General features: G+C 43.6%; 1 protein-coding gene across 1 annotated transcript in view; it reads right to left on the reverse strand.

The window, feature by feature from the left end:
- Positions 1 to 1,773: 1,773 nt before the first annotated feature.
- TEDC1 (tubulin epsilon and delta complex 1) overlaps positions 1,774 to 24,535 on the reverse strand; it is a 64,415-nt gene continuing 41,653 nt past the window's right edge. The window contains exons 6-8 of the mRNA XM_052666667.1: positions 23,126 to 23,212; positions 18,947 to 19,153; positions 1,774 to 3,023 (exon numbers count right to left, since the gene is read on the reverse strand). Coding sequence (XP_052522627.1) covers positions 2,664 to 3,023; positions 18,947 to 19,153; positions 23,126 to 23,212 — 654 coding nt within the window. The 3' untranslated portion in view covers positions 1,774 to 2,663. The remainder of the gene's footprint in view (positions 3,024 to 18,946; positions 19,154 to 23,125; positions 23,213 to 24,535) is intronic.

The following is a 24,535-nucleotide window of genomic DNA, read 5'->3' on the forward strand; positions in this document are numbered from 1 at the left end:
ACTGTGCATTTACTATTAACATCTCCATGCATGAGAATTACAAATGGCCTGGGTTGAAAAGGACCACAATGATCATCTAGTTTCAACCCCCTGCTATGTGCAGGGTCACCAACCACCAGACCAAGCTGCTCAGAGCCACATCCAGCCTGGCATTGAATGCCTCCAGGAATGGGGCATCCACGGCCTCCTTGGGCAACCTGTTCCAGTGCATCACCACCTTGTATGAAAAACTTTGTCATTAGTTCCTAATGGGAAACCACACATGCAAAGTCCTAAAAACACTTCCTTAACAAGACCTCCAAGATCATCCAGTCCAACCACCAACCCATCCCCATCGTGTCCACTGACCCCATCCCTCAGAGCCACATCTCCATGGTTCTGGAACACATCCATGGACGGTGACCTCCACACCACCCTGGTGGGAATACAGCCCACATCTCTACTTTTTGATCTGATGGGGGTTGTTTACAACGCTCTCCAATTTCAGTGAAGTAATACTTATACTTAGCGTGCATGCTTGAGGCCATGGATGCCTGTTACTTTGATTTGTGCCACACCATAAATGCAGCTGTCTGTGATTCATGGTGAAAATTTTATACGCATGTCTGTGCAGCTGCAGAGCACCATCATTTGTACAGTTCACCAAAGAGAAAAATAATTCTTTGGAGCCAAGCAGGGGCACACACACTGCCAGCTCTGCTCTCTGCTGGAAGGGGATTCTTGGACGAACACCGAAACACACTGCACTAAGTGCTGAGTGCTGACAGATATTCAGTATTAGGAAATAAGTCAGCTCATGATTTCTACTGTCAGTTTAAGTGGATGGTAGCACAATGCACTGTGGCAGACAGCATGAAGACAATCCTGATAAGAATCATTGAATCACAGGATCACCAAGATTGGAAAAGACCTCTAAGATCATCCAGCCGCACTGCCCACCTACCACCAATATTGCCCACTAACAATATCCCTTCGTACCACATCTACATGTCTCTTGATCACTTCCAGGGACAGTCATCCCATCACCTCCCTGTGCTGCCCATTCCAGTGCCTCACCACTCTTCCTGAGCAGTTGCACAGGGGACAATCACCTCCTGCTCCAGCTAAGCAAACCACGAGCAAGATCCTGCACACAGCAGGGGCGGTTGAAACTAGGTGATTATTATGGTACTTTTCAACCCAGACCATTCTATGATTACGATTCAAGAAATCTGAGCTCTCTCCCAGCTAAAGAACATTTGCCCACCCTGCCCTGGTGCACGTGCCACGAGAACAAATCCTTTGAGAGCAATGTTTTAAACCCAAGCGCAACGCAACATGAAAAGATCCTTGTATCAAACCTGAAGGAGATAGCAAGTGCTGAGAAAGAGACAGCTTGTCTGAAAGCTGGCCCATATTAGACTGCCCATGCCACGATGGGTGAACACAGGGCAAACCAGCCCCCCACACACAGCCCTCCAACAACATATCTGTTGCCACCTGCTCTAGCAAAGACTGCATGTGCAGGTGCTACAGGTAAGCATGGTCTGGAAGCCTCTGAACTTGATGCTGAAGCATCCAGAAGACCTGAGCCTTGCCCATCTGCTCCCACCTGTGCATCACCACCTGCAGAGCAGCAATCACACCCAGTGCCTGGGAAGATCCTTAAAGGCTGCTCACATTTAGCTGAGGCAGGAGCCAAGGGTGGCCATCAGCACCATGAGCTGGAACAGCAGACAGAACGCCAGGCCAAGGAAAGCCTGCTGCTCACAGCAATTCACAGGGAAATCAAACCATTTTCTTTTCCTTTTATTTATTCCTGAAAGCATACAGCTAGCATATATAAACATTCTATGATTCTTTAGTGAGAACAAAGCAGAAAAGGGCAGGAAATGCATGCCAAGTGAAAAGCATTTGCATATTCTAGGGAAAGAAGCCTTCAGGGATAAGAGTTTGAAGACTTCTCGTGCATGGAAGCAAGGGTCATACTTTTATCTTACAGAAACTTCCTATAGCAGACCCATAAGTTGTCTCGCTGTGACTCATGACTTGGTGAACGGGTTTCTAGTTTGCTCTCTTTGAGAACCTCATTACTTGAAGTGCATCACGCCAGCAAATGAAGTCAGCGTGCAGCTTTATTTATTATTAGGCATTTGTTTTTCTTTATACTGACTGCCTTATAGTTGCCACAAATATGCAAACCAGCAGAATTAAAAATAGCACACTTTCCCAATCTCTCTGAGCCTTGATGCTTTGTATGTTCTCCAGTACCTGGATTTTTCTGACTAATGAATGCTTCCACTTGCTGGAAAATGTTGTATGCAATTAGTACTCCAATCTGCAGCCTCAAAGAAAGCTGTGTCTAGCAGATGAGCATTCTGGAAGAGCCAGTGCTTGGCAGAAGAACTAAACATCTAAAAGATAAAAGGGAGATGTAAGCACACTCCCACTAAGGCCTGCTGCAGAATTTAATTGGCAAGGTTAGCAATAAAGAGACTGCAGGCTGAACCACAAAGGTTATGGCCCCAGTGCAAGTCACAAAGCAGAAACAAGTCACTGTTCCCAGACTTGATTATCAAAGCTCACATTTGGTTCCTCATCTTGCACTCCACCATGCCAAACCACACAAGTGTGTTCTGATCAAATAAGCCCACTCCTTTGTTCTTCTGAGTCCAGCTTTCTCTTCAAGGAGAGATACAAATCACTCCATCCAACCTCTCTGCAATTCCATCCAACCTCTGCTTGCACTCATCCTGCAGCTGCTTCAGCTCTCTCTGTAGGCTGGCCTCTCTCATCCGCAGTTCTCTGATCACCTCTGTAGCACTGACAGCTGGAACGGGTTCCTTAGATACAGACCCACCAAAGCCTGTTTTGCTGGCAGAATGTTTGCTTCTAAACACCAGCCTGCATGACCCATGCATTTTAGTTCTGTTTGGAGCACGGTGGTTCATAAGATCTAGTAGCTTCAGCTCCACTGATTCCTCTATCTTTCCTAGTTTGGCAGAGAAGTCCTCTTTCTGCAGTTCTTCCTCTCTTGTTTTCACCTGTAGAGATTTTAAAAAAATAAAAAAATAAAAAAAAAAAAAAAAAGAGAAGAGTATGGTAAATTTCTGTGAACAGGTCCTCATACCAGGAAACAACAGCAAATGTCCTGTTTGGACAGGAATGTACCAAAGAAACAGGAGCCAACTGAGAGTAAACTCAAAGTGCACGGCAGCAAAAAATGAATTAAGCTAACGTGCTTTCTATCAGGTAGCAGCAGAGACCAAAAAGGTGCCTGGGGTCATTTGTTGGCAGCTTGGCTCTGCACCCCCTGACCTGATGACTAACACATGAGGGCTCCGTGTTCTCCCCTCACAACACAGAGCACAAAGGGGAACCAGGAGAGTGACCTTCATCACCACCGTGTTGTCAGAGCTGATTAACTGCTTCGTGACTAACAGCACTCCTTCCATTTGCAAATTCTTTCTGTACTTGGCAACGTGAGAAAGGAGGGGTGGCAACTGGAAGCTAGCAATTCCTTCATTCTCATTACGGGTAACAAGTAGTAAAACAAAAATAATGAAGCAGAGACGAAGAAGTATAGGCTAAGAACAAAATGAATTACAGGCAGCACACGTGCACTGAAGATAGGCCCAACAAAACAAAGCTTTTCTTGTGACAGAGTAGTCTGGATAAAAGCAATTGTATATACTGGGATTTCTCCGAAGCATTTTATTTAATGTTCACTAACCATTTGATTTGAAGAACTTGGAAGATGGTAATTGCCTTGCCAATTTCACAAGTGGATTAAACACGAATTCAGTGACTCATCTCAAAACGTAGTTGTCAGTGGGGAAACATTCATAAGAAGAGGCTCCCTGCTGAGGCCTTCAGGGAAATGGTTCTTGGGCTAACGGCACATCATGTGGTGGCCGGTGGAGTTCAACGCAAGCTGACGGCTGCAGAGCTGTGGATGGAACTGGGAAGGGCAGAGCCTGGCATTGGGCAGCCACTGAGCGGCCCTCTCCCTGCCCCACTTTTGCCCTGTTTTGCCTTCTCGCAGCTCTATCAGCCCCATCAACTTCTACAAGCCCAGCAGAAATGCTCTGCTGCATTACCAAGCCCAAGCAGGTCTTGCGTGGTGTGGAAAGCACCAGGGCTGGGGCCACAAGCAGGCCCACCTACCTGGCAGCAACGGGCAAGGCAGCCTCACAGCTTTCTGTGATGGCAGCCAGCTGCCAAATCAGCTCAGCTGAAAAACAGTGAAATTTCAAACCAAAAGGAAACAGAGTAGGATTCAAAGGCAGGTCACCCAATGACTCACAGCCCAGAAAACATGCCTTATATTGTGAGACTTCAAGAGCTCCAGCTATTTCACTCATGCAGAGACATAACTTGTTTTAGATCCTAAAAGTCAAAAAGATAGAGGTGAGAGACCAGACTTTGCTGACAAAGGAATAAGAAGATCAAATGGATGGAAACATGAACTAGATATTCAGCTTCAGAATAAGACATTGTTACTGACTGTGAGGATAATGAACCATGAAATGCTCCACTGCTGCTCCAAGGATGAATCCTTTGGCCAAAGCTCAGGTCAGGTCAACTTGGCACTAATGACATCCCTTGCACTCCTCCCATCCCTGGCCAGGAGTGAAGCTGAACTCTTCCTCGGGGTTTTAAATCCACAGATCTGCATTAAGATATTGGTATCTCATGTGTTAGGGCTTTGACCAGCTCTCTGTAAGCTGGGAGATATTTGGTATCCCTCTGAAACAACAGAGATCAGTCAGAGCTGAAGGCACTGCTAAACTCCACCACTGACACCAGGGCAGCCAGGGCTTCATTCATTCATTCCAAGTCTTTTATCAGAATATCTTCATGTCTTTTGCGGCCAAGTAATTAATCCTCCCCAGAGTCTTCTGATGCATTATCCCTCTCCACCCTCAACAAAGATCAAGAAAATCAATCAAGTCAGAAAAGAAATAAGTTGCTCTGAATTTTTCCTAACTTGCTAAAGGCTTTATCGATGCAGAGCCATCTGTTAAAGGAGACCTCTGCTGATTAAAGCATTTGAATAGAGTTGAAGCAGAGAGAAGTCTATCTTTGCCCTTGTCCAAGAACCAAGGGTCTCTCTTTATCATAATCCCCGCTGAATCCCAGGGCACCTCTCACTGCTGGCTACAAGAGTATCTGCAGCTCAGTTCTCTAACAACAACTCAGAAGAAGCAAAACAGAAAAAATAAATTCCATGTTATCTGCACTCCCCATTGCCAAAATTGAATTAAAGAAATGGAAAGTGAAGTTTGCACAGAGTGGATTTAACACTGGAATGCAGGATGGGGAAAGCCTTACTCAGAACAAAATCACTACGCAAACAGAGTCCACAAAATGATATTTATTTTTTTGCATTAAACTCAGGCAGAATGCTACTAGGGATGCATAAGGTAATGCTAATGAAACGTAGGTTTTCATACCAGCCAAAGGTGGAGGATGTTATTACCCATGGAGCAAGACACAAGATGGAAGAGTATACTCCTTTCAGCATTAAGTGCACTGAGTTTTAACTCACTGCAGAAACAGCTGAGGTAGGAATTACTGTACTGAAGCAATAGCAGAGGTAAGGACAAGGACAGCAGCCAGGGAACCAGCATCAGAAAGGCACTGCACATGCTGTCTTCTGTGAAGAGGACCAACATTTCCCGGAACAATGATGTTAGATGAATTCAGTAAGAAAATTTTCAACTAATGAATATGAAACAAGAGGATAAGTTTAGCAAAGTGCTATTCCTGTCATATCAGGGCAATCTGGAGAGCCACTTCAATTTATTCTTTGCATTGCTCTTCCTGGTAAAGGTAAATTCTGTAACCCCATACATCTTCACAAACTTTCTGCTCTTTGTAGATTTGAATAGCTAAAAATCTCTGGGGGTTGCCTTCCAGTAATGTTCTTTATTCTTCACATCCTGAAGACTTGTGAAAACAATCACTAACATCCCTCCTCTATGGTTAATTGACGCTCTTTAACAGCTTGCTGTCTCCCATTAGTCAGCACATAATGATTATTCCACACGGCAAAACAATCTCAGCAGACCACTTTATATTAAACAAACATATTGTAAAGGATTAGGAGCCTCAGCATTTCGTGCCTGCCCCTTCCTATCCCACAGCTCTGCCTTTTGGATTCAATCTACCAGCTGGAATTTGAATTCCCCATTAGGTACACAGCACTGTCTGACAAGTGCTGTGCACCCGCACCAAATAAAACACAACTCAATGATCAATGTTTCCACTTCCACAGAGCCAACCTCATCCCAAAGGGACCTGGTGCATTTTGAGAACAGCCACACTGAACTAAAGGGAATCAGCTGATAAGAAAGCAGCATCTTCTTATTGACACATGCCCTGCTCTGGAGCTAGCACTGATTCGGTTAGCAGCTCACAACACTTCAGCACACCTGTTATTTCAACAGAGCACTTACACACACTTAAGGATCCACAGAAAAGTGCTGTCCCTCTGCATGTTTGAGGGTTGACAAAGCCTGCCACGTTTCCCACTTCCAAGACCATGACCCACCTTGCCAGAGGTCTGCTTTCATCAGCTGCTCAAGACATGCAATCCATTTATCTCATCGCTGCTCAAAACTCAGCCCTAACTAATTGCTGTGGTTTCCCCACTCCCTCCTGTTTGCCTCCACCTTGCTGGTAATGAGCTTCCCAGAGCTGTGTCTCATTCTATGAGGCTCAAACATCCCCGAGAGGCCGCTCCGCCTCATAGAGTTTTAACAGCCCGCTAATGAGAAGTGCAGTGAAAATGATGCAAAAAATGGTTCTTTTTCTGCTAAGCAGCAAGCTGGACATGAACACACTTGGACACAACTTTGCCAAAATGCACAGCATCCCACAGAGATCTTGGGAAACCTCTAGGTAACCACACTGCATTATTTAAGTCCTTTCCAGCAGTGACCTAACCGAAGTGGCAATCTTCCCAATGCTGGATGCCACCACCTCATGTGGCAACCTGAAAGCAGCCTCACAAAGCAAAGGAACGCACTGCCCCACTCAGTGATGCACCTGAAGGAAGCCGCTTGTGCTGAGAGCCACAGGAACTAACAGCAAAACCTCAGATCTCATCTTTTGGGCTGGGGAGCAAAAGGAAATTAGGAGATGTGAATGGATCCAAGCGGCCAAAGCCATGCTGCTTTTGCAATTGGGGCAAAAATAACCTGATACCTTTCACCCTACAAAGTTCAAACATTTGCTGAAAAGCACCTACCCCAAAAAAATCAGACCCCCAGTGTTCAATAAAGGCACTTGCTGCTTATACAGAAAGACAAGAATACAGTAACAGCAGTCTGCAATAAGCTATTCTGGAAACACTACAACACCAAGTAAAGTAGGTGCTTTACTACAAAAAAGCCCACCTTATTCTAATTTCCAATTCATACCTTAGAGCAACTTGCCCAGATGTAATTTCAAACCTCTAAGGAAGTCATAGAGTTAGCACCTCAGCTCTATAAAACTTGTCTCATTGAATCAAGCCTCTTTATGATAAGCTTTCAAGGTTTTTAATTTTCTGCAGCAATTTCTACGACCTGAAGAATAACCAGTTAAAAGCCCTGGAAACCATCATTTTCTGTTTTAACAGCTAAACACTTCCCACACTGCCCTGCCTAAATGAGGTTCCCTTCTTCTTGTGTGATCCTTGATTGTACACACAGAGACATGATGTTCTTCTGAAATAGCCCATTCAATAGCAAGGCACACATGCATTTACAGATTTAAAGCTAAAATGAAGTGCTTAAGTAGCCCAACTTTCTGCATAACACAGGCTGCAGTATCTCACCCAGTAATTTGGGCTGTGTTCTACTACATTTGGTAAGCTATGGGGTCTCCTTTGGAAACACACTTTTTTCTTAAACACAAGCTCCACTTGATCAAAACCCTACTCTATCACAATGTTATTTCAGCAGTAAAATACACTTATGGCTTAAAACGTGCTACTTTGTACTAAGTTCTGCCTCAGCCACTGGGTCTTGTTATGCCATTTCTCACCTAAAATAAGTCTTGTGCCTCCAGAACGCCGCTTCTGCAGAGGAACTTACAGATCATCATCCAGCAGCAACTTTGTCTTTGGTTCAATTCCACTTCTCCAACCTCTCCAAACGAGGGACAGAATAATTCCTCCATTACCCCTCCCTTAATCCTATCCAGTTCTTCAACCACTTTGCAATGGTGACAGTGGTGTGAGGCCAACACATTTCATTAAGCCCAGAATGGCCACCTATGTGTTATTCTTCAATGGATGACCAGTAGCAGACAGTACCACTTAGCTACAAGTAACCCAGCACTTCTCCAGTGAGCCCACTGCCTGTTTCACAAAGCCAGAAATGGGTTTGCACGTAACCCATACCTGAATCTGTGCACACGTAGGTATTTCTTTCTAAAAACCTCAAAGCTTTGGCTTAACAAACAGCTAGCAGCAACATTTCTCCTTAATATAATTACTGATTTCTCACATTCATTATGAGTTCAGCAAAAAGAAACAGCTTAGGCCTCTGGAAATGAAGGAGAATAACCCAAAAGAGGGGATATCAAAGCAATATTAATGCATGCATTATTTGTACCACAAACTACGAAGACATTTTAGAAAGGTTGTAAAGCTGAGCTACAGCAACTGGCAGGAGATGTAATTATACAAGCAGCTGCATTCCAAATTTTGCCCGGATTTGCAATTTCCTGCAATTAGGGAGGAATGTATACATCTCCATCTTATGCATTTTAAGCAAGACATTCTCTATTCAAATGCTAGCTCCCAGGCACACCTATTGTCAGTGCAAAACAAATTGACAGGGAAGCCACAGCAGCAATGTACCTACTTTATCCAGCAATAGAAGGCCAGCTTTTAGCTGAGGGAGGAAACCTCTGGGAAGAAACTACAAGTTTAATATCACAAAGATGCTTAGCTGCATTCAGTGAGCACAAACACGAGAGTCTGGCCAGGCACAGCTGCTGAGTGCCTTCTTCCCCCCACTATACACTCAGCAGTACAAAGTACTTCATAAGACTTCAGGACAGCATCCATGCTGTTCTCTAATAGAAAGCATTATGGTGGTGAGGAAGCAAAGCAACAAAAAGTTGTTTCTTACAGCATAATCTCACACAGTAGTAACCAGACCCTGACCTTGCATGAAGGCATACCACATTTCTGTTGACTTTTTTTTTTTTTTTTTAATAAAGAAAATCAAATCAGTCTGTATTTGGCATCACATATCAAAATACCACATTGATAGGAGTCAGAAAAATCACACAAGCTTCAGAAAACAGAAAAGGACACCGGCCTAAGAGACCAGGAAAGGAATGCCAGGAAGATTTTCCAGAGTCTTTACAGGAAAATGCAAAGTAAACCTGCAAATATCAGCATGAAACACAAAAGCACATAAGCAATAAGTGCAGTGCCTGTTTGCTGAGCCTGTGAATATCTATTGCACAGGAACAAGCAAGAGGGAAACTAATCCTCTTAGGCCCCAAAGCAACCAAACTGTGATGCTGCTGAGCGGTGTGCCTATGGGCTGCGTGGGCTGCAGTGGGGTGGGATGGTTAAAGGACATACCTGAGGGCTGCAGCAAGGGGGCAGGGCTGAAAGCCTCTCCAGGAGAACATTTCCTGTTGTCTGGCTGTTTTCTGAACTATCTGCTCCTCAGGTTTTAGTAGGAGCAGTTTGCTTTGCCAGCGTTTAACTTCAGAGGAATACTGAACTCAAAAAGAGGAAAGCAGATAGGAATCAAAGACAAAATGTGATATTTGAAGCAACTCTGATGACAAAACCAGGCAGGAACAAATCCCCAAACATTAAATGGACTACTGAAACCTCTTCAGGTGCTTCTCGTAAGGTAGGCAACCCCCCCAGAATGGTCCCACTGCACCATGAACGTGGCATGGCTCCACTTGCAGGTTCTCCATCAGTGACACAGGGAGGTGAAGTTCAGACTTGCAAAAATCCCATATGGCACACAGTTCTCAGTGTGCAAGGGGAATAATTTCTGCCTCCAAATTCTAAGTCCTTAGAACTTACAATAACCAGAAAAACCCCGTCTAGCCTTTTATTTCTAATTAGTTTTACCTTTACACTATTCAAATCTTCGAATTCAATTAAAAGATCACAGGAATGCATATAGTAACATGCACATGAAAAAGTACTAAATGAAGACCACAGTACGTCAGTTTCAGTAATTCAGACACTTGCAAAAAGGCTGCGGAGCTTCTTTGAGAAAAGACTGACAGCGACAAATTACAGAGGAAGGCAGCAGACAAGTATTGCTTCATGTAATAAATTGCTCACTTATTTTTCCATTTGTTCTTCCCAATTTTTATCTCGGGCAGCAGACAAACACTGCTGATAGGAGATACCTTCTCAGATGTAGGTGACTTGCTGGGCTCGGAGGGCTCCAGTGCTACATGAGAAGGGCTGCATCACTCTGTCCAGCATGAAAGCAGCCACCCCAGGACACAGAGCTTCTTGGACTTGTGCTCTCTGAGCAAGCAAAGCTACTCCAGTGACCCAACACAATAGTGGCATGAGGCAAACGAGCGCTAACCCTCAGGTGGAGATCTGTCAGCATAAACATCTGCAGAGCTTCAGTAAAAAAGCTTTTGAAAGCCATTGCTCCAAAAACTCGTTCAGCTAAAGGAGTTTCTCTTACAGCTTTGCTGGTGAGAAGTGGCTGCAGTGGGCATAAAGCTGCCTGAATGGCCACCGTGATGCTGGCAGGAGGAACAGGGTGAGCCCTTCAGCTACAGTCTGCAAAGGGAAAAGTCTGACATCTCTCACAGCTTGGAAAGAGCTGATGAGACAAACGGCTAGAGGTAGTGAGTTCTGAACTCAGATGTGCACTGAAGCCTTATTTAGATGTATTTCTCTCTAGGAAGAAGAGATCTGACAATATTAAATTACAGATTTACTTTTATGTCAGCTCTTCTACAAGCACAAGGGACAGACACAGAAATGAGTTAGATACTTTCTTCTCTTATGATCAAGAACCCTTGATTTCAGGGCAGACAGCTGGGAGGACGAGGCCAAGGTTTTAAGAAAAAAAGAAAACACAAACAGCCTTTTTCCCAAAAGCACCAAGCTCCTATCAACTGATTTGAAAACCAAGCAGTGCTGTGAAATATGCAACTTGCAACTTCTGCTGGTGGAGGAAGAACTCATCCTGATGGTCTGCCTTGAGCTGTAAAAAGCAATCCAGATACCTTCTGGAAATTACTGTCCCAAAAACTCACTCGGAAAAGCTCAGTAAAACACACTAAAAGAGCTCCAGGTAGAGCTGTCCTAAAATACAACCACCAGTTGCAGTGTTTAAGATGGTCTCCATCAGGCAGGAAAACGCCCCCAGGATGCAGCCCTGATAGAGGAGGATGCATCACCATGGCTCACCCTGCACCAGACAGCCTCAGCTCCAGAAACCCAGCAGCTTGGTGGCCACAGGGACCCCAGATCCCTGCCCAATCAGCCCTACAGCTTTTCATATTCAATAGATAAAGGCAGTGCTGGGAGCCACCATCACACATATTGCACATCTGAACCCTGTAGGCATTCCCAATTTTTGTCCATGTTTGATGTGCTTTTCAGTGTGAAAACATAAGTGCTACACTTATTTCTTAAAAAACGCACTAAAACGTTTACAGTGGCTACAAAACACATTCTCTCGTTGGGATGCGTTTTTTTTTTAACAGTTTATTGTTAAATAAAGCTCATCTAAAATTTATTGGAGTATAATTCTTCGGCTGCATTTATTGCATGTTTCACTGCCGTGGTCGGTATCCAACATGTCAGTAAATAACACAAGTAAAATATCAACACTGGTTATCGATTATGCCTTAACTGATCCTGTCACCTGAGCACACATTCTGCATTTTGGATAAGGAAAGGAAAATGGCATCTTTTGGGAAACCAGACAAAATTCCACCCACACTTCAAACCCCAGAGTTCTGCACGCAGAACAGGAGACAGCATTTTAGTTTTTAATTTTTATGCCTTCCCTACGGAGCTGGAGTCCTTTAGAATATATAAGCCCCATAAAAAACGTCAGGCGGGATAATTTACTTTCAGTTCCAGTTTTTGTATGTTTGAAATCAGTTTGCTGATTTAGCAACTGCTACGGAGTCTTTCTCACATGGTTCAGCACTCATTCAGCAATCTGCACAGCAAGTTACATCTGCAAACAAAGAATAAATACTTATCTTCATCGTCTGTTTGTATGCCGCAAGCTTAGCGTTGACTATTCAAATCTGAGTAATGGGCTGAAGTTCTCAGAAGCAAACAAGATTTTAAAAACCTCCCAGCTCTGCTCACGTGCAGGAACTTCCCCCATGCTGTTACTTGAGCCAGGCTAACTAAGGGCTTTGGGTCTAATGCAAACATCAGATCCTGCTGGGGAGAATAGAGATGCGCAGAGACGGCTTCTTTCTTCCTCCCTCCAGCACAGGGCAGAGCTCAGTGCCTCCTGGAACTGTCACCTGGGTCTCACCCAGCATCCATGGGCACTTACCGAAAGAAAGCAGCCTGATCTGTTAGGAAATCTGATAAAAAAGCCTGACAAAGCAACACAACAAAATACATAAGTGAAAAAAAGAACACACACATAAACATAGAATGATATAAGTTGGAAGCGATCCCTAAAGGACATCTGGTCCAACTCCCCTGCAAGTCATCAAGTGCTCAGAGTCCCATCCAGCCTTCAACGTCTCCAGGGATGGGAAGCCCACCATCTCTCTGGGCAACTTGTGACAGTGTCTCACTGCCTTTATTGTAAAAACCTTCTTCCCTATATCCAATCTAAATCTCCCCTCTGTTAGTTTGAAGCCATTTCCCTTGTCCTGTTTCACAGACCCTGCTGAAGATTCTGCCCCTTTCCTCCTATAACCCCCCCTGTAGATCCTGACAGGCTGCTCTCAGGTCTCCCCAGAGCCTTCTCCTCTCCATGCTGAACAGCCCCAGCTCTCTCAGCCTGTCCTCATAGGGGAAGTGTTCCATCCCTTAAACATCTTACTCCCTACTGCTTACAGCAGGTCTATGCTTTCTAATAACCTAAATCTGCTAATACCTTGGCAGCTCCATCAGCAGCAAATGTAATCCTACGTTTAACAAAATACAAACTACACATAAAAGCCATTAGCCCCATCCCTCCTTGCCACCCTCCCGTCCATGTCCTCCACTGCTCCTTTTGATGGATGCTTCTGTTGATCTCTCTGGGTTTCCTCCCCTACGCAGGCATCTGGGCCCAGCCAACCATACACTTCCAAAAGCTGCTCTTATGGCCCTGCTAGTTTTTCAATTCCTTTTTGCATGAAAAGCTCCACTGACAGCTGCTCGATGCTCCAGATGGAGGTTTTCAAAGTGGAACACAACAACACTCTGGGACTGGGGCAGGGAATATGCTGACTGCTCCCAACCATCCCCAGCACTCCTCCACTTCCTGCATCCCCACAGCCTGGGTAATTATTAACCACTCGCTGCACTGATATCTTCATATTAGCAGAAAGCCCGGAGAATGAGAATAAACAGCAAAAATAGACAAGATGAAACGGGAACAATTTGCTTTCAAAGAGAAAAAGAGCTCTTGACAAAGCTTCAGAGTGCTTTCCACCAAGAGCTCAGCTGCTGCTTTGCCACAAGCCTGTGCTTCGGGCTGCAGCAAACATGGCCCTGCATTGGGGAACACACTGGGCACACATTGGGCAGCCAGCACACACCAAACTGGGCCCTACCAGCCGTGCAGAGGGGCAGGAAAATGTTATTTTTGCTTCCCCACCAGGCACTGCCCATGCCTTGGCTTTCACACAGGTTAGGCCTCACCGTGCAGTGGCAGCAGGACCACAGCTCCTCCATCAGCTCCCAGTGCTCTGTGCTCAGGCATGGGTAGCCCAGCACAGCTGGAACTTCTGGGCAGGGCTCAAACATGGAGGAAGCACATTCAAGCTCAGTTTGATGGCTCTGATTCTCTCTCAGCCATACTTCAGAGATGCTTATATGAGTAAGCTCCCTCACTCCATCACCTGAAAGGAGTCTAGCTTGTTTTTAAATCCTAGCAAACACCGAGATCCCACATTACAATATCACAAGCTCCAACAGAAGCTCAGTAGCAGATGAGCATTTATGTGATTAAAACTGAGGAGAATCCTCATTTGGAGTCACGCACCCGCTTCTCCAGCTCCTGGATACAGAATGTTCAACCTGAAATCAAGATGCCCCACAATCAGAGGAGTAGAGCATAAATATTTTAAATATTTAAAAAGAAGCAAACAAACAAACAAGATCTATTTTCAAATTTGGAGACGACTTCTTTTTTAGTTACATTTTTTTTCAAGCAGAGAAACATTTCTGAAGCTTAACAACCAAAATGTCATCCAAGAAGAAGCGATTATTTACTCAGGGCTGAATGGAAAAGAATAGAGCTGAACAGAAAAGAGCAGAGCTAACTATAAGAAAGTCACATATTCAGATCACACCTCTGCCCATACAGGTACATCTTATGCCTGTTCTCCTCCAAGATACCAAACACAATTCTGCCTGCAGATGGGTATCAGTTAAAATGTCATATTAATCAGGGTTTCACGAATCATCCAAATCCCATAGCAACATTCAGTAATCTTCAGTCAATGTCCTTGAAAGGGAAATGGTTTCAGGGTCGTTCCAAGCACAAAACTGGACAGAAAAAAAAGAAAGAGCTGGGAGCAGGCGAGAAACAAACGAAAATGCTTTCCTGAGGAAAATAGCTTACTTAATTTTAGAAGATTAAAGATGGATAGTTTTCTCTATTAGAGAAACTGCACACAGTACAAATTATTAATCTTATAAAAGCCAGATATCTTGCCTTGATAGCTCATCCTGAATAATGAGCAGTTGTGTTTAGTGCTGCTGCAAACCAGACACTGTGGCATAGCATAGCTCTGACATTAACACACCTGAAATACCTCTACCTTGTCTAAATTCAGTCAATCACAGATTCAGGTTTCAAGCCCAAACCACAGTCGTACAGCAGGTCCAGCTCCTCTTCAGACATCCCTGACAGATATTTGCATAACCTGCTTTGTAGAGGGTCCGAGGAAATTACTTCTTTAATATGCAATGAGAACTGTGTTGTGATTTAAGCACATGTTTGTCCCATTCTCTTCCCTTCACGAAAACTTGTATTCTTTGTATTTGAAAATTCCTATCTCACTGTAGTCTTTCCATTTTTATGTTAGAGACCCCTCAAAGCCCACCTCACCCAGCAGCCTGTCTGCAACACAGCTCAGCACCCAGTAGCAAGAGAAGTTCAGCACTAGACAAATACATAGCCATACTTCACTGGAAGACACAACATTCTAAACTTCAGCAGTTTTTGGCTGAAGAGCTTCCTTGGCCAGAGAACACTTTCCATATTTATTGCTTAACAACAGATTTTTTTTCTTCATGAACTTGCCCAGTCATGAGGATGAAGGAGCAGCAGAACAGTACAATTGTTTGCTCCTGCTCCAATGCGATATTTCCCTTCATTGCCTCTTGGAGAGCAAGGAGCCCTAAACCAGCTGAATGTTCCTTGCACAGAAGCCCTTTCACAGCTTGGGTCATCATTACTTCCCCTTTCTATGCCTTTCCAGCTCAATCACATCTTTCTTTTAGCTCAGACAACAACCAGAACTGCACACGTTGTGCCAGAAACCAATAGAAATATTTTAAATTTCAGTTTCTTCTGCCTTGCTTACAATTCTTAGGATTTAATTTACTACTTGTGACTACTGACATTTTCACAAGAACTACTACTATAACCCCAAGAACTCATTCACACGACATGATGGCCATATCACAAAAACAGGCATAAAATTATGATTTTCCTTCAGATGCATTTTTATCTCCCATTTATCTCCCATCCTGTTTTATCTGACATTTTATCACTTAATTATTCAGCACCACAAAAGTACTGGAAGGCTACAGTGAGATCTCCAGTACTTGAAGGGAGCTTAGAAGCAGGAGGGGATTGACTTTTCACAGTCTGATAGTGATAGGACGTGGGGGAATGGCTTTAAACCAAAAGATTTAACTAAAAGATTCAAGTTAGATGCTAGGCAGAGATTTTTTTACTCAGAAGGTGGTGAGGCACAGGCTGCCCAGAGAGGTGTGGATGCCCCATCTCTGGAGGTGTTCAAGGCCAGGTTGGACAGGATCCTGAGCAGTTTGATCTGGTGGTTGGCAATCCTGCCCATGGGGCTGGGAAGTGGATGATCTTTAAGGTCCCCTCCAACTTAAGCCATTCTATCATTCTAAGAGGGTCCTTGATCCTTTCCTGCCGTGCTTTGTGCGTGATTGAGCTTCTTTCACTTGTGCCCATTGCTCTTCACCTCCCTGTGCAAACTGATCACAGATGCCTGCTCTCCTCTTCCTGCTGTGTTTGCTCAAGGGTCAGAGGAAACACATTCACATGGGCAGTTTATTTTGGTTGAGAATCCTTTCAGGAACCTTATCAAATACCATTTCTAAATGCAAATGGGTCAAGCCAGCCCAACCTCCCTTGCCCACACGCTCAGTGGTCCCCTCTCCAAGAGCTCCAGCAGATTTTTTAGATTTGTGATTCCTCTCTTTAAAAACTGTGGCTGTCTCTTCCCCAGAATATCACATCTAATCACATGTCCTCGTTTCTTTGGAATAGTTTCTACTCAATTGCCTGGCACAGACACCAGGCGCATTGCTAACAACCAACATAATTACTTGGTGGATTATCACGGTTCTCATGAAGTACAACACAGTGGGCACAGCAGCTATAATAAAACTTACTGTCCCTCATATGGACATGCTTGTGAGAGCCAAGATAATTTCCAGATGCCTCACTATCACAAGATACAAAGTTAGAGATAATGACCACTTTAGCTACCGCTCGCTGGAACTTCTCTTTGTTTGACTAAAAAAAGAATATAGAAGGAAAGATGTGATAAGCTTATTTCTCCAGTGAAAGGACTGAAGGGGACACAACTGATAGAGCAGCCTGCACTCAGCGAGCAGCTTGGCTGGGGGAAAAAGGCAGACTGCAGGCAGAAAGCATCACGTAGACAGCTTGGCTGACAGAAAGAAGGGTTGATTTAAAGAGGATTAATGGAGAGTCATCTGACCTCCAGGCTTTCCAAAATGCTGTCACGTAGCAGCATTACGAAACAATTCTGTTCTGGGGGATGCAGAAGAGGAAGCACTTGCAATAAACTATCCTTTTAACAACACACCAAGACACACTCCATTTGTTTCCCACAGTTATGCAATCAAATGACATTCTGTGAATCTCAGAAATAGTGGAACTTGACCAAACATCATTCAAAAACAATCAGTGCATCTGATTCAATGCACTGTGCAGCATTCGTTTGTCAACGTTATTGGACTTCATCTCCAAATTAAAGCATAAAAAGTTACTGTGATTACTACATCATATTTAACAGGCATATATAATGTTATACATAAAAGGAGTCAGAGCACATTGGAAATCACACAGTGGGAAGTTTACTTTTTAATTTCAAAGTCTGAGCTGTCCTGCAACATTCATCTCCATTTTGCCACAGAAGCATCTAAGCCAGACCACACCAGAGACCTGCATGACCAGCACCCCATCTGACTGTGACTGACAGCAAGTGCCTGGAGAAGACTGCAAGATCAAAGGAAATATACGGGAGATACTTCAGAATATTCTCTTAGCCTGCAAAGATTTTTATCCCACAACTTGCCAAGCTTATAATTTGCATTTGTGTATTGGATAATTTTTAGTGGATTTCCTCTTCAAAGAACGTAACCAACAGATTCTGAACTCACTTGTGCTGCTAACATATCCTCAGTGCCCCATGGGGAGGATTGCACACTAAGTATGAAGCAGCAGCACCTCATGCCTGCCCCTATCCAACCAAGCCCAACTGGCTCCTTATTCTTACAGTAGAAGAGAGTGATCCAGTTTTTCTCCATACATTTTTTCCCATGCCAGATTCCTGTGAACTCTTGAGCAAATATCTGTTACCTTTCATTCTGGCAGTTGATCTGTAATCCCAACTACCCACACTTCAAACTAAAAAAAAACCAAAAAGTTAACAATTATGAGTTAATATGGATTCAAAACAGTGACACGGAGAGTTTTGTTAGTATTCTACCTGACCCAACTGTTCCTTTTACTTCCTTCCCATTAACTGGTTTCATAGACTCTCTGAATCCTTCTTTCCCCTTTATGACTGTAAAAAAAAAAAAAAGCTACTTTCTACGCCTGCATCTTCAGTGCATCTTCTCCCTGTGTCAGCATGCTAATATTCAGACTCATCTCCCAAATCTGCATTAACAGCTCTTTTATTTATGCCCCAGTACCCCTCTGGGTGTTTCTCTGTGCCCCCCCTCATCTTGATGCTAGCGAACACCACGTACACTTCCTTCCTATCACCTGCCTTCCTCCTCAGCCAACCTCCCACACCCAGTCTGTTCTTGCACCAAAACTTGCACTTCTCTCACTTCACAGGTTTCAAAACCTTCTTATTCCTTTCCCCATCAGACATTTCAAAGACTAACTCAGTGAAAGAAGACAAGTTCTGGCTTCTCACACCCTCCTTTCCCTGTGAATACCTAACTTGTATTTTTCTTGCTGCAACTATTACAGATGCTTTCAGCCTGCTGCCTCTGTCCCCTCCAGAGGCTGCCACAATTTCTTCCTCTTCTCATTCTCTCCTCTGTAACCCCTATCCTTTGATGCCTTCACTTCCAAATGCAAGAACACTTACTTTGTTTTCAGCACACTGCCTCTCTGGGACACCTGCTTACTTTGTGTTTGAAAGAGCACCTGGCATGCTGTGGGCATAAACAGACAAGCAATTGTAGGTTGACACAGAGCACCAACACGGAGGCTGCCCTGAGACGGGACACAGTGAGAGAGCTGAAAAATAAAGGATGTGAGAAGTTGCTTCCCATCGCAACGGCCGCCTCAAAGCTCACCTTCTGACACCAGGCAGACCTTCGGCGTGCTACCAGCTTGTCCAGCTGGCTGTGGAGAGCTGTCATCTCCCCAGACAACCTGTCGATTTGCGCAGTCATGCTTTCAGCCCAGGGGCAGCACGTGGCCCCCTCCTGCAGCCTGCTGGTCTCCACAGGAGTGTCCTGCACCGAGCTTCCCTCTTCAGCTATGTTATCTAACACGGTTTCCTAAAAGAAAAAACAACAGAAGTTTCTTTTTGGCAGGTCCTATAATGCTTCCCTTCCTTCTCAGTACCCCATGGCTAGGAACGTACTGCTGCTGTCTCAGAGTACACAACTATTTTAAGAGAACCTCTTTAGTTCACTCTAATGTGAGTTAATAGAAGACTTACACTGCTAACTTAGCCCATTTTAGAAAGCACTGCATGCTGTGAGCTGCTCTCCACTGCTATTACTGAAGCATAAAGTCACACTTTGAGATAACAACAACCAGCACTGCAGAAGCAATATGTAAGCCTTTTCCCCTTCAATTCTACTTGCATGGCTTTTTGTAACACAGTGATGACCAGGACAAGCACTGTGCTTGCACTGCCCATCAGCTGTGCGCCACAGCAAGCTGTGACATCCACACCCTATCTGTGTCTACATCCAGCTCTCCAAGCCAAGGAACTCCGTGAGATCCCTGCTGCAGGCTGGCCAGCTCCGTCAGTTCTGCTTGGTTCTGCCCATTCCACTGGCTACAAAATGATTTGTGCAGCCGCCTTCAGAAGTAGCAATCATTATTTGAAACTCAAAAAAAAACCAAACCCAAATAAGATCAGAGTCCTTGAAACGTATGTACCTCTACAACATAGTGCATAAATTACAAAGAAACAGTCTCTGTGACACAACAGGGTAACTAAAAGACCCAGCCCTCCTCACTCAGGATATTAAATATTTATTCCCATTTTGCTATCAAGAAAACATCAAACAGGAGAGATCATAATCTCTTTGAAGGACATGAGTAGCATTCAAAATTACCTTTCAAAACTGGAGAAGCAATCTGAAAACAGCAAGAGCAAATTCAGCAGTCAAGCAGCATGGCCAACACGTGGGCAAGGCAAAAACATAGGTGTAATTACTGGCTCAGCAGCAGCACTGCTGGTAGAGATGCCATAAAATCACTTGTCACCAATGTCATCCTGATAAATGCAAGCACCAGGCTAGAAAGCATAAACACAAGTCTCTGTGATAGAAGAGAGTTGACCGTAACACTGATGTACGGGTGAGGCACCTGAAGTTAAACACAGACAAATGGGATAGGAAATCCCGTACTGGAGCAGCAACAGCCATCAGAAGTTGAAGGAATGGCCTACAAGGAGGCATTACGAGAACCAATTTTGTTTAGCCTAGAAAGAGGAACTGGGAAGGCAGTGACATGCTAACAGCCTTCACTTTAATAGAAGGCTGCTGTAGAGAGGATGAGAATAATTTTTCTCTCTCGCTGCTTTTTTCTACGCAGGTAGGTACAAAACTTTGGCTTTCTTCGCAGCAAGAGGTTTTTAGGCTGATATAAGGAAAAGCCTTGCAAGAGAGCCAAGAATGGCAAAAGAAACCCTGAAAACCCTCCTTTCTAAGCCAGCAGCAGCTCTGCAAGATGTCACCAACAACTGACAGCCTGACAAGCTGCACAGCAGTAACACTAAGCTTTTTTTTTCCTTTTAAATTTGAAATTTACTAAATAAGAGAATTTTAGAGCAAAATTACTGCAGCCACTCCTGTTGCTGCAGTCAAGCCACACTCTGGCCTAAGACCACTGCTCTGCCTTGCTGTGAATGTCACATCTCAGACCCAGCATCCTCACCCTTGCCAATCAGGATGCTGTTGCACAGCCCAAGAGCAAGCAGTGCCTGAGGGCTCCCATACAACCATGGGGCAATAATGAAGCCCCTGCTGCCTTCATGGAGTCTGTTTCACCTCTTTCTGCTCAACTCTCTGCATCCAGTGTAGCAGATAAGCGCACAGAAGAGAACAGATGGCAGAACAGCAAAGGATATGCAGAAAGAAAAGGCATTAGAACAGTGGAAAGCAGGAGGGAAGGGTGTCAGGATAGTAGTGGAGAGCAGGGCTGCACCTTAGCACAGGGATGGGTGTAAGGCAGAGCCACACATTCCCATAAACATCACAAGTTGTCATTTCTACAACTAAAAACAATCGATTTCAGTGTGTGAAGAAGTATCATTAACAGCAAACTCTAGAAAACTGGCTAGCACCTATATTTAGCAGAAATGTCTGCTTTATCAACTCTGAAAAGTTGTGAGCTTTTTGGTTTCTTTTTTTTTTTTAATAATAATGTTAAAATCATCTGACAACCCAGAACTAAGACAGTGTGGAAGTAAATTCTCTTGACAGTTTGCTGCACTTGTTAAAAAAAAAAAAAAAAGAAAAAAGAAAAAAGAAGCAAGCATGCAAAGATGTGGAGATACTAAATAGCTGTCTTCCTACAGAAACATGCAAGTTCAGCTGCTGAATCAGGCAAAGATAAGTGCAAGAGATGTTCCAATTTCAGAGCCTAGCTGGTGGATCCCTATAAAGGCTGGGGAGCCCAGTCAGGCATTCAGACATTTTCCATTTGCAAATGCTGAGGGATACATTCATAGACTGTGGGCGAATCTTTCAAAATTCATTTAAAGTCGCCCATGCTCTACCGCATCCCAGAGTCCATCTGCACACAAGCTGAGTTTCCCCAGATTGTAAGGGCACACATAAATCAGAGCATGGGGCAAAGGGAATGGAAACACACTGCCAGAAACAATGGCAGAAATAATGGCAAATAAGCTTGTAATCTGATGGTCAGTGAACATATCCTATAAAGGGTAAGAGTAAGGAAACTGAGCAGCGCATCCAGATACAGACACTGGCAGATGGAAGGCTGCAGAGCAGACGTGCCCATCAATACCAGAGCGTTCAGTAATCAGCACAGGGGAGCTTCATCAGGAATACATTACTAAAGTTCTCTACAACCATCAGGAGGGCAGTAATTATGCAAGAATCATTCTGTCCACCAGATCAGCAAGGGAAAATATGGGTAAAAATGGAAAGAGGAAATTCTGTATCTTCAAAGCACATCTCATCTTCATACAACCTACAGTATATGGGAACACAACCATCAACATCCTGCTGAACAAAGCCACTGCCACATTTAACTCATTAAATAAAGATGTGCTGGCTGGGTTTTTTGCAAGTATTTACTTAGGACTGAACACCAGGAAGCATGCAAGCACTAACCACAACAGTACTCCCCACTGTAACATGGTTGAGGTGGCTACACCAAAATGCCATAGCACTTGCCCTTCCATTTTGCCAGTGTGACTTTGGAGACAGGCTTACTCTGGAGCTGAGGCTTTCCAGTTATAAGATGGGAGATGAGTAATCAAAAGCCATTACATAACTAATGGCAATTCAAATGGCTTTGCACTGGGAGTATTCTTCAAGACAGGCGAGGTAATTTTACACTCCTCTGCCTGGTTTTTAGTGTAGAACGACGCATGCGGGCAATTAATAGTCAGCTCACTGATTCCCAAAATTTTGTAAACTCATGCAGCTAATGAAGTGCTCTGAAGAATTATTTTCAGCAACTGTAAATGGACAGAAGTTGCAGAGAGAAGTGAGATGGATGCTGCCGTTTACACTCACTTGAGAAATCCAAAGATGCAAACAGAAAGGCTTATTGATTTTCTTATGATCATTCAACACAGTTCAAGGGGAAATTGCCAATTTCAACACACTATTTGGCTGGGAAAAAATGAAGTTGTTTTCAGTATCAGCTGCTTGCAAATTTAGTTGCTCTCAAGTCTGCAATAAAGCTTAGAGTCCCTCTTCTGAAAATCCATTTAATTTTAACGAAATGTATGACTGTTATGTTTAAAAACATTAAAGAGATGAAGATCAAGCATTTTCATTTGTATTAACTTTATGGAGCTCTGCTACTCTGCCCTGCAATTCCTCAGCTTAGCTGGTAAGACTCACAGTCTTACAGAAGAAAACTGAGGGATGAAGAAGAACTAAGAACACATTGCTCTCTTTACCAAACCCTTTTTCCTTTTCTGAAGTGCTGTTTAACAGATGTCTCACAGTGTTTTTGATGAAAAGAGTCTTTGTAAGTGGTCAGCTATTGGTTAGAGTCAAGAAAGTTGCATCCTTTAAAATTTCTTTAATTACCATCCACTGCCAGTAAACTACTTCCAGTTGCTTCCACTCCAGAAAGGCTTCTAATTGCATGGTTTCCAACTCCAGATGCTGTACCAGCTGGATAAAAGGAAACAAAGGAAAGAAAATCAGGTAACAGTACTCATTTGTAAACTAAATGAAACATGCATTTGGTATGCATTACAACAACAGAACTCCATGAGTGTTAACGATGCATGGGACAACGCTGTGTTATTTTATAGGACCACTGTAAAACCAGCTGTGCAAACATGATGTGAACACAAATTGTGATATATTAAGATCTAGACGCATGCCCATCTTCAAATCTTCTGTGCTTCTTGACTACCAAATATCAACTGTTTCTCCAGCAACATTTTTTCTTCTGTCCAAGAGCATTCTGTTCTTCCATTCACTCATATTTATCAAAGCTGCAAGGTTTAATCAGGCCATGTACAGCACTGTGCCAGCTAAAGCTTACACAGTTGGCCCTTTGGTAGAACTCCTCATATGCAATAGTAACACCAATTTGACACCAACAGCAAGGTTTTAAAAAAGACACATGTACTTGTATGCTGATCATCTCAAACAGGATGATCAGGATGAAATCAGTAACAGCTATACCTACTTTGTACAGACAACTAATCTGCCAGCTTTGTTGGGGTTAGTTACCACCTACGTAGCATATAATTGAAGTAATGGTAAAGCATCAGTTGGCTTTGCAATTTTATTCTGCAGATATAACATGAAGACAAAAAAAATTAGAGAAGGGAATGCACTTTCAAAAGTTACTGCTGGAAATTATGAGCAGTTTGCTCTAAAAAACTGCTGATCCAAAGAACAATTGCTACACATTTGTTTGCACAGCTGACACTTGGCATCACTGACTGCCAGTTTCAGGATCAGCTGCTTATGTGGAAGGTCAAAGAATGCTCTCCTCCTTTTCTCTGCTCATAGGTATATCCATAGCACAAACAGCTTAACTCACGGGATCTCATGCTGGCAATAAAACTCAGGTAAAAAGTTGATTAAATATTCAGGCAACAGCTAATGTTACCTGATTTTGAAGTGGCTTTGTAATGTGGCCATCAGATGCACGTGACTGCCATCCAAGTAAGTCTTGTGACAGCTAAAGAGGACTGAGGGCTGGAATACGGAACTTTTCATTTTAAGTCTTAAAAAAATAGAAAAAATTAGGAAAAAAAAGTGATGCATCACTTTGTTTCCCACTAGACCTGAAATGATATGATTCTGGAGACAATCAGATGGAGAAAACCGATCTTAGTAGCAGTTACAGCTTTCTGAGCAGTCTCAGAATCTAAGGGCACCCAGGATTTTTGCGTGTTTGTTTTCCAAGCTGTGCCATTAGTGATGCCACACTCGAACTGGAAAGTTTCCATTTGACTCACCTACTGTCACATCCTC

The sequence above is a fragment of the Tympanuchus pallidicinctus genome, unplaced genomic scaffold, assembly GCF_026119805.1.
Source record: "Tympanuchus pallidicinctus isolate F22 unplaced genomic scaffold, pur_lepc_1.0 scaffold7, whole genome shotgun sequence".
Classification (NCBI taxonomy): domain Eukaryota; kingdom Metazoa; phylum Chordata; class Aves; order Galliformes; family Phasianidae; genus Tympanuchus; species Tympanuchus pallidicinctus.